This window comes from Engraulis encrasicolus, chromosome 6, assembly GCF_034702125.1.
Source record: "Engraulis encrasicolus isolate BLACKSEA-1 chromosome 6, IST_EnEncr_1.0, whole genome shotgun sequence".
NCBI classification, from domain to species: Eukaryota; Metazoa; Chordata; class Actinopteri; order Clupeiformes; family Engraulidae; genus Engraulis; species Engraulis encrasicolus.
The window spans coordinates 48,831,474-48,842,579 of record NC_085862.1 but is presented as its reverse complement, the minus strand read 5'-3'; the positions used below and the strand labels follow the sequence as shown (position 1 = coordinate 48,842,579).

General features: G+C 41.3%; 1 protein-coding gene across 2 annotated transcripts; it reads left to right on the top strand.

Moving 5' to 3' along the window:
• Window positions 1–356: 356 nt before the first annotated feature.
• On the top strand, window positions 357–8,190 carry LOC134450441 (uncharacterized). Of its 2 annotated transcripts, none has more exons than XM_063200285.1 (3): window positions 357–613; window positions 1,311–2,342; window positions 5,137–8,190. In XM_063200285.1, exons 1-3 carry the CDS (start codon window positions 529–531, stop codon window positions 6,894–6,896), a joined length of 2,877 nt encoding a protein of 958 aa, XP_063056355.1. In that variant the 5' UTR covers window positions 357–528; the 3' UTR covers window positions 6,897–8,190. The 2 variants fall into 2 exon arrangements, with proteins under 2 accessions (XP_063056355.1, XP_063056354.1); XM_063200284.1 differs by having other exon boundaries at window positions 5,125–8,190.
• The last annotated feature ends 2,916 nt before the right edge of the window (window positions 8,191–11,106 follow it).

Genomic DNA, 11,106 nt, shown 5'->3' with positions numbered 1-11,106 from the left:
AGTGACAGCTGTGAGCTGCTAACAGCCACATTTCCACAACAAAAGGAGTGTCCGCAGGGGGTCCAAAGGGTCAAATGACCCCCTTGTGGGGCTTTTAGGTAAAAAGGTCAATTGACCCCTCCGTGGTAGTTCTAGTGTTAATTAAATGAGAAGTTGGGTCCATACTTTTGGCCTGTACTGTATAGATATATAAATTATAGTAATTAAGCACACACCAACAATTCATAATCTGATTCATAAACTCCTGACTTTTCCCAGCCATCCAGTTTGCCTCTTTTGGGCTGGCACAAATTGCACTTTTATTTTGACAAGCTCAACAGGATATCCGACGAACACATGACGGGAAAAAGCAAGTCCACAACAAAACCAAACATTCACTGTTCTGTCTCCATGTATTTTGCTCTGTGGCGCTAAGGACCTTTTATATAATGTTTAGTGTTACAAACAGTATCATACAAATGCATTTTTTCTTTATGCTCGAGAGAGTTTGATCGGATTCCTCTCAAGCAAACGGTCGTAATATCCACCATGTCTGAATTTGCTGAAACGTCCGAAGTTCATCGGTCACTGAAAAGGAAGATGGAGGAGGAGGAGAAGGATTTTCCGGACAGAGGTAGTCTGCAAAATTAGCTTTATGTGGCACGAGATAGACGAAACGATGCTGATCTAGAATATGACGGTGTTACTGAACTGGGCAGCACATTCGCTTGCCAAGAGGAAACGTATTCACAAAGTGTTATCAAGGTGGAAGAAGAATCTGATAGCCAGACTGTACACAATTTTCCAAGCTTACTTGTTGTACGTGTAGCTATTGTGCTTTGCTTTAGCAGCCTGCAGTTTGGACTAAAATGTGAAATGGACAAGCTGGTCTGTAGCTATGACTGCATATCATGCTTGTTTTTATGCCCTTTAAAAAGCCCTCCCTGAATTGCTGAACACACGAGAAGCTGTGCGTGTGTGTGTGTATGTGTGTGTAGCCACGCCCCCGAGGAGGGAGGATGAACTTTCTTGAAAATCTATGTTTGTCTTTGATGTTTTGAATTACACTTGTAAAAAAGTATTGGTAGCAGAAATGATCTTACGTTGTCTGGCTTGGCACATATTTTTTTTATTAGGAAGTGCAAATGGAAGTGAGTCCCCCAAACATGTGCCACCTGTTTTCCAATGACTATTTGAAATTCTTTTGACTGTCCGATATCATAATGATAACTGTTCAAATTGTAGACCTACTGTCACTGCATTGTGTACAAAAATAATGTTGTCTGCTGGCTGTACGTGTTTAATATATATATTACTTTTAACAATTTCAGCCTCCTGTGAGCCTGTCTCAGGAGAAGCTCAGCAAAATGCAGCCACCAGTTCCCCCGAAGAACCGGAAGAGATGGAGCAGCCAGTCCCAACCGATCTCCGTCCTCAAGATGACCTGCACAATACAAGGACACCAGAGGCGGCCGGCGATGTAGCTGTTGAAGAGCCCACTCCTGCCCTTGTTTCACCCACTGCAATAGAGGATGCCTTCTTTACAGAAATTATAGCGCCTTTGATTGCTCGTGCCACAGCATTAGACCCAGGTCTTCCTGTTGGTATGCCACGCTTAAGCACAGAGAATGGATCAGCATCATCTTCTCCACCGCCAATAGGGGAACCGTGTGGAGAGAAATGCAGAAGGCAGTGCTCAAAGAAGATTCTGGAAGACAGGCGGAGAGAGATCTGGAGCGCCTACTGGCGCATGTCGTACGGAGACAAACGGTTCTTTGTGTTTCACAGTGTGAGCCAGGTCCAGAAGGCAAGAGCTTGTGGTGTTGGGCCAAGTCGACGGAGCAGGTCCTTTATCTACAAGCTAAAAGATGCAGACAACATCCCACAGCAAGTGTGTAAGATGTTCTTTCTGTCGACCCTAGGCTACCACCCCAGCAATGACAGCTTGGTTTTGTCGGTCATGGGCAGAGATGTCAAAGAAGTTAAACCTTCTCTAGCTCCACCCATTGACAGGAGAGGGAGACACAAACCCGCCAACAAACTGGACTTGAAACCGTTATATGCTCATATTGAGTCATGTCCAAGTGACATGAGTGTCAAACGTATGTTCACTGACTACATAGACAAAGGCAACAAATGCTCTTACGAGACCTATCGTAAAGCGGTTAAATCCATGAGCAATGGCTCAGCCAAGGTGGAAGAGGAGGGAAGTGAGAGCTGTGTGCTGCAGGACCAGCATCTGAGGGCTCACCAGATGGAGGCTCTAGATAAATTTCGCCAGTTTGAAACATTGCACCAACACAAAACGGAAGCTGAAGATGTCAAACAACACTACATGTCAGGTGTTGCAGACAAGTCGCAAGGTGAGCTTTCCCTATCAAATATATAGTTCTCTACAGTCTTGTGTTTGAACTATAGAACCTTTATTGTATACATTCAGGGGTTAGACAATGAAACTGAAACACTTGTCATTTTAGTGTGGGAGGTGTCATGGCTAAATTGAACCAGTCTCTGGTGGCCAAACTTCATTAATTGCACATTTTACCAGTAAGAGCGGAGTGTGAAGGTTCAATTAGCAGGGTAAGAGCACATTTTTTCCTCAAATATTGCAATGTAGACAACAATATGGGTAGAGTTCAAAAAAGGAGAAATTCTTGGTGCTTGTGTTAATGGTGCATCTTTGACCAAGACAGTGTGTCAACTTAAACACCTTCAAATTGACCCTCAAACAGTGGCTGAAAACAAATCAGTCATGCTCCCATTAATCAAAAGTTTTACTTTTACTTTACTTTTACTTTTTGTATTTTTCATGTACCTAATGTTTGTGTTGTGATGAAATTTAGCATCTATGCTAATTCTTGCATGTTTATATCGAAGCTCTCAAGCTGATGTATTGATTAATGTGCATTGCCCTAGCCAAATAAACAAATGAATGAATGAATGAATGAATGTATCAAGAGCCACGATATCCAAGGTTATGTCTGCATACCACAAAGAAGGATGAACTACACCCAACAGGATTTACTGTGAGCGCAAGAGGAAGCTGTCTGAAAGGGACATTTGGCTGCTAACCCAGACATTACCTTCGATATCGTGGCTCTTGAAACATCACAAAGACATGGGCTGAATCTCAAATGGTGCACTTGTGCACTTCAGTGTCCATGTTTCAGTGTGTATGCCGTATTAGTTACGCACTGAAACATAGTGCCTGAAGTGCACAAGTGCGCCATTTGAGATCCAGCCATGCTGTCTTGGTCAAAGGTGCATCGGCCACACATGCTCAAGATTTCTCATTTTTTGATGAACTCTGATACGTCACCCATGTTGTTGTGTGTATTGCAATATTTGAGCAAAATTGTGCTCTTGCCCTGCTAATAGAACCTTCACACTCTTCTCTTACTGGTGCAATGTGCAATTAATGAAGTTTGGCCACCAGGTTTAGCCATGAAACCGTCCACACTAAAATGGCAGGTGTTTCAGTTTCATTGTCTAATCCCTATACATACATGTATGAAGAAGTTCAAGATGGAATGCTCGCTCTGGACCCTGCAAGAGAATATGTTACGGTGTCGTTATTTTTTCCTTTGGATTTGATGACAGGTCAAATTACCATTAGAATAGCAATGAAAAGTTTTAATTTTTATAAACATATTATATAAAGTAGCAGCATGGTCCCCTATTATATTGTGGTAAAATATGGTGATGGGGCACACTTTTAGGGTGATTTCTGCTTTTAGCACACCTCTATATTTGACCAGGTGTGTAACTAACCACAGTATTTCCTAGGTAAGGTATCATTCAAAAGTGTGAGACAAATGCTTCACATCGTCCATTCCACAAACAGCTCCAGGCCACTTTAGTAGAATAGCATTAAAAGTTGATGTATTTCCATAATTTTATCAATAATGTTAAACTGTCATGGATTATAGATTAATTGCAAAAAATAACACGAATTGGGGAATTCACATTATTAGGATAATCCCCATTCATTTTCAATGGGGTTTCATTTCTGGTGCGTTAGAATGTCCATACCGCCAAAGTCCCAAAAGGTGGCATGGAAATCTACGGGGTATATTGAAGAGTGTGGGTCACCAGGTCAACAAACAAGAACAGCTGATAGCAAACTATCAAGGATATCTGGGTTTCCATAACTCCCATGCACCGCTTCTGCCCTTGACTTCAATGTTAAACGCATCATGGCCGTTATTAAGACAGAGAGAGTCCTAACCAAGTATTGAACATTGCATGTTATGTAGAAAGTACCAAATTTCAACTGATTTGATGTGACCCGAATTTTGCTAAAGAAGATTTTGATTTTATTACAATATTCTAATGATGCGAATTCCCCAATTCATGGGTTTTTTGAGCTGGAAGACCAAAATATGTAAAAATAAACAATTGAATGATTGGAATAGTTAAAAAAACTGGGCCATGAATCTATAATCCATGACAGTTTAACATTATTGATGGAATTATGGAAATAAATCAACTTTTTCATGCTATTCTAATAAAAAGGCCTGGAGCTGTATATCAAATATCCTGCGGTGTGACTGTAACATTAATGAAACCTGGAATAGAATATACATATATAAATTAACCAACAACATTTTGAATAATGTATGAAGCATTTGGCATGATTGCATAAATATTAACTTTTATATTAAGATATCTGAATGTGAAAAAACTCTAGATAGTAATATTAACTACAAGTTCAATTTCGTAACACAAATTGCGTCCTGTGGGGTGACATGTATGTCAGTGTTTGTGAATGGGCAGCTGCAAGGCCAACTACAAGGGTCTTAAAGACTGGCTCCTAACCAGTCAGTACCTCAGTTATTGGAGAGTGCTGTGGAAGTTTAAGGTGACTCTTAACCTCTTAATATGTCTTCATATTGCAATCTTTCTGTCACGCAATGCTTAGGTTCATTTTATGGTGTCCTGTGGTGTGACTGCTCTTATAGGAGGAAAAAAAGTTATTTATAAATGAAAACACATATTAAGATTAAACACAATATCATTAAAAAAACAATGTGTTTGACAGACATGTATAATATTAGATATTCACACTGAACTGCCACTGTATTGAATGCAGCAACATCTGTTGGCTGCATCCGTTTAATATGCTTTTTTATTCATTTATTTCAGTGTCCTCTGCAGAAGCTCAGCAAAATGCAGCCTCCAGTTCCTCCGAAGAACCGGAAGCGAGGGAGCAGCCAGTCTCAACCGATCAGTTTCCTGAAGATGACCTGCACTCTTCAAGATCAACAGACTCAGCCCTCGCTGGTAAACCGCCAATGGGAGAACCATGCGGAGAGAAATGCAGACGGCTTTGCTCTAAGAAAATTCCAGAAGGCAGACGGAGAGAGATTTGGAGCGAGTACTGGGACATGCCATACGGAGACAGACGTTACTATATGTTTAACAGTGTGAGCCAAGTCCAGAAGGCAAGAGCTTCTGTTGGCCCAAGTCGGCGGAGCAGGTCCTTTATCTACAGGCTAAAAGATGCTAACAACATCCCACAGCAAGTGTGTAAGATGTTCTTTCTGTCGACTCTCGGCTACCACCCGAGCAATGACAGGTTGGTTGTGTCGGTCATGAGCAGCCCTACCAAAGATGGCACACAGGCTCTTACTCCACCCATTGACAGGAGAGGGAGACACGAAGCAGCCAACAAGCTGGACTTGGATCTGTTGAATGCCCACATTGAGTCCTGTCATCCGGTCACTCAGTACCAGAGGAGGCACACACCATGCCGCCGTTACCTCCCCAGTGACGTTAGTGTCAAACTTATGTATGCGGACTACATAGACAAAGGCAACAAATGCTCTTATGAGACGTATCGTAAAGCCGTTAAGAACATGAACATTGGCTTTGCCAAGGTTGGAGAGGAGGAATGTGAGAGCTGCGTGCTGCAGGACCAGCATCTGAGGGTTGATCACCAGGTGGAGGCTTCAGAGAAATCATGTCATCAGTGCGAAACGTGGCAGCAACACAAAACAGAATCAGAAGAGATCGGGCTGTACTACATGTTTGACGCAGACAGAGAGTGGTCCGAAGACACCTCTGTCAGAAGTGTGAGTCTACAGAAGGTGATCTTGCTCCCGCGCATGCCTGGTGTCAAGTGTGCCGTGTCCACCAAGCGCATTGCAGCCTACCATGAGACTTTCGCACCAGTTGGACAGAACTCTGATAAGAGGAAAACCATCTCTGTTGTCTGGCACGAGGGCATCGCGGGGCGCAATGCGAAAGAGATCGCCTCAGCTTATGGGGCAGCGCTGGAGAAAGAGCGTGACATCAGGCACATTATATACTGGGTGGATAACTGCTGCGTACAAAACAGAAACTGGCGTCTGCTGTCTTCCCTCGTATCACTGGTGAACTCTGATGTCACATCCACTGAAGACATCACCCTGAAGTTCTTTGAACCGGGGCACACACTCATGAGCTCGCACCGATTCCATCAAGGGGTGGAACAGCAGATGAGACACAGACAAGAAGGGGCAATGTACAACTTTGGAGATTTTGTGTCGGTCGTGGCCAATTCAAATTCCCAGAAAGTGGAGGTAATCGAGCTACAGAACGAAAGAATCAGGGCCTGGACAGATGGCCACTGTGCCACAAAGGTCAAGGAGATGCCCAAACTTTCTGAACTTAAAGTCATACAGCTGCGACGCTGGTCGCGGTCGATATTCGTGAAGACGTCCCACGAGGAGGAGAACTTCACAGAGCTAGATTTCCTTCAGGAGAGTTTCCGGCCCTGTATTCCCAATGCCTTGAGGGCACAGGACCGGGGCGTAGAGGAGGACAGTAAGACAGACATTGTGAGGAATCTGGTTCCCCTCATGCAACCAACCAAGAGCTTATTTTGGACTTCACTGCCTGTGAGAAACAGCAGTGACTATGAGGATGAGGAGTAGGGGAAGGTGGAAGAAGCCAGTCCCCTTGACTTGTGGTTTTTCCTAATGCTTCTCTCTCTGTCTGTCTCTCTCTCTCTCTCTCTCTCACACACACACACACACACACACACAGATACATGCAGACAGAGACAAGCTGAAACACACAAATTTTGAAATGTTGCATACAGTGTTATCAACCGTACATTCTTAAAAGTTTGTTAAAAAATAAATTGTTAAATTATTGACGTAAGGTATCTCTACTACACAATAACGGAATTGGCTATATATTGTTGAAATTTAAGACATTAATTAATTTCAATATAGGAAGAAATAACTTTCTCATGGTCATTGGTTTTTACGTCTGCCTCGTGCCCTCTCTGCTATACCCATTTTGGTCCTAACAGCCTATTCCATCTCTGCAAAACCCCCACCTATCCCCCCAACTGTCTTACATTATTTTTTTTAAAGATCTGGTGTATGTATCCTGCAAACGATCAGCAGATGACTAAAAAACGCTATGTGGGAGCTGCTATTGATCTATGTGACCGTAGAAACTAAGAAAACTCCTTGGAAATTATTATGGATCCCAGGCAAACACTGTTTTAATGAGAAATTGCAAGATAAATATCTAAAAATGTTGTCAAAAGAAAGGATGTGTTGCATGGAGTCAATGTCAGTATAGTGTTAATTTGACAAATTGTGCAGTTATAGCCTTTTGGCTTTGCAGGGCAGTAATATTGCTCTATTTACACTCTATCACTTTTAACAAATTGCTTTGTTCCGCCGCAGCAGAATAAAAATAAAATACAAAACCTTCTCTGACACTCCTGTTATGGTGGACAGAAAAGATATCTTTAAAGAGTCTTTAAAAGATCCACTGGCCTTATTAATGTTTATGTCAGCTATTTGGCATATACAATATTTTCTGTTAGTTTGTATGAGAAGGTGTAGCAAATCTCTCATCATTCCTGTGTAGTTTGCAATGCATTGTGGGTTGATGACCTTGCATGGCTGTGAAAAGAAGTTCTCTTGTGATACCTTGGTACACAAAACATCTGTAATAACCAGAGCATTATGGCTGTAACCTTGGTTGCTATTGTGAAGGCAGTAGCATAGGTCTACTACACTAGTAGACAATTGTACGACATACAAGCTGTACAATGCACATTTATTCTGTAAATACTGCATTCATCTGTAAATGTTGCACATTCTGTACATATGCAGTTCTTTGTACTTTTCATTAGATACTAATCTGCATTTAGTTACTCTGTGTTATTACATGTGTAATGACAATAAAGATGATCTATTAGTACAATTATGTTTTCCTCATTCCTGCTTTGATAAGTTAGCTCACCATGCACAGTTCTTAACAAACAACAAATGCTACATTGGTAAGCAGTTTCCCTATTTCACCCTTGTTTGCATATTTTTCAATATTGCTTGCAGTGTTGTCATCTAGACTTGCAGTGCATTCTGGTTCGGCCTGAAAAGTCTGAACAGAAGCCATGTTCATGCGGCGATGAATGGACAACCTCAGCCCTTAGCGATTTGATTTTGGTGGCCCAGAATACATTGCGACCTAAACAAGAATGGCACATTCCAACCTGTAAGGCTTTTCAACATTTTATCGTGCAAAACTCAATGCTATTTATTCTTTTTTTGTATGACATGCACACAACTGATTCATATCATAACAGCATGCATTTTTTTTTTTACATTTCTGAAAATAGGGGCCCAAAAGGGTGCAGGTCCCACCGATGAGTCAGTTCTGCACTACTAATTATGAGGGGTCCCTTTAAGCCAAACGTACCCAGGCCCTTTTTCTCCTCCAGCCCAGCGCTGACAGTATGTCTGATTTGCTGGAGATCCTTTTGAAATATTAACATCATGCATGCACGGGTCACACCCCCCCCCCCCCCCTTCTTTCCAAATCATACAACCAATGTTTTTTTTCTCCAAAGGACTTGGACATAGGTAGGCCTAACAGACAGTTTGGCAGGCACTGAGCCAATCACATTGAATCTACATTCATCAATTAATCTCCACTCAAAGTGGCACTGGACTAGTAGTGCAGGTTCAGTTGTAAGTTTAGGAACATTTCATATAGATTTTTCCATTCAGCATTTTTTTTACTTCTAGGACCCCCCCGAATACAAATCCACCTGTTTCCAATTTTTTCCTTAATATTTAATGGCAAATCCAAGATGGCTGCCATTGTGTACAGAACATTCGCCATTAATGCTGTTTTAAGGATTGAATTTCTTCAGTTAATCTTTTTTTTTTAATTTCCAGGACAACATTTAATAGAAAACCACTTGTTTCCAATGTTTTGCTTGTTTTTTAGTGGGAAAATCAAGATGGCTGACATATTTGGCAAAATTGGCATATTTCAGCCATTATTGACTTTTATTGGTAATATGTGTTACATGACTGAAGTCAGCCATCACATAAACTAAATCCATTACAAAATCCAAGATGGCCAACATTTCATATAGCAAAATCAATATTAACATAATGATTTCAGGTCTATAAAGCCATTCACTTGTGAATATTTAAGCACATAAGATTGTGTGCAGGTCCAAATTATTGTTCAAACAAAAATTACTATGAATCAATTAATGTACAGTACCTGTTATGCAGTGCTACCTGTACAGTAGTATTGCATATGCACTGGTTTGGCTGCCTATGTCAAGGCCAAGGTCTACAAAGTTGCTTCAGGGTCGGCTTCAGCTTATCTGAAGGCTATGAAACCAAATGTTCTGCCTGGGATGCTGCATTCCTCCAATTCCAACAATCTTGCCATGCTCTCTGCTCACAGAACTAGGCTCTTTGGCATGACAGTCAGTGTACACCCATGCCCCTAGTAATGGCCACACTATCATACCTTTGTAAGACCTTTGGCATCATGAAGTATTGCTGGCACACATGTGAATGTAAATTGTGTCTGCCTCCAAAAATGTTGGGGGGCACCACGAAAGATTTGATTTTTGGGCCCCCATAAGGGCCCTGTCAGTGCTGTCAGTGCTTGGGCCCTTAGAATCTGTAACATTTCCCCCTGCCTAGCAGCGCCCATGTCTGCCTCAATGATGCTACAGAGTATTCTCTATTAATGTGTGGAATGAGGTAGTCCTATTGCCCAATCTTCTGGATAGTTCTATGAAATGAATTAATAGGATTGTATTGTACTTCCTGATCAGTCTATAGAGTTTAGTTGGAGGCAACAGGCCTTTTTTGCAACTGGCAAATTGCAAGCCAATCTTTGCGCACAACATTTAAGGTGTGTCACCCCAAACTTCAGATGTTCTACCTCTGAGACTGAGGCATCATGAGGATGGACAGAGGGCTCCACTCCTGTCATAAATCACACCGGCTCCACCTGCTGCTATGCTATTGAGATCAGGGGTCAGTTCAGATATAGATGAGATCTAGGTTATTTGCTTGTTCAAGGGTTTTTGGACACCATGTTGAATTTTGGCAAAATATGAGATAAATGTTGATAACGTGCCTATCAAAATATTACCAATAAGCATACAATACTGCAGAATGGCTTTATAGACCGTAGCCCCTTAATGCACGCCTTACCTCCTGTGGCATGCTGTAATAGTCATTGAAAGTTAACTACCATAGCACTACAATACTATGAAGTTTTGTATTAGTAATGCACTACGACTTGGTCATTGCCATTCTGGTAACAGCAAATTTATAACGCCATGTGGTTAAAACACTAAAATGTCCTTATTTTGCTATAATGTCAGCAATCTTGGATTTTGCTTCTGAAAGTTAAAGGGAAAATAAAAACAAGTTGTTTTGTATTCAGAGGGGGTCCTACAAATAAATAGGATAAGAGACATTACCTGGTCATAAAAAGAGCCGTTCAATGCCTTTTCTGATGTCATGTTGAATTTTTACAACAGATTGAATATTTTTTGAATGAAGTTCATGTAATGGCTGACTGAACAGTCCTTTATCCATTGTGAATATTACAAATACAAGAAAAAACAATGACTTTAGATACCTTAAAACACCAAATACATAATTTATGCTACATGTCATGTCAGCCATCTTGGATTTTGGTACTAAAACTTGAGGGACGGGGGTGGAAACAGGTTGTTTTTTGTTCAGGGGGTGTAGGAAATATAAAAAACACCAATTCCAAAAATGTATATGACATGTTTCTTTCAATTACATTCAATTGTGTTAGAATATGACCATATATCCGCCATCTTGGATT

Coding starts and splice junctions, on each gene's coding strand:
- LOC134450441 (XM_063200284.1), top strand. CDS start 529: ATGTCTGAATTTGCTGAAACGTCCGAAGTTCATCGGTCACTGAAAAGG. Junction 614..1,310: donor GAAGGATTTTCCGGACAGAG/GTAGTCTGCAAA, acceptor TAACAATTTCAG/CCTCCTGTGAGCCTGTCTCA. Junction 2,343..5,124: donor TGTTGCAGACAAGTCGCAAG/GTGAGCTTTCCC, acceptor CATTTATTTCAG/TGTCCTCTGCAGAAGCTCAG.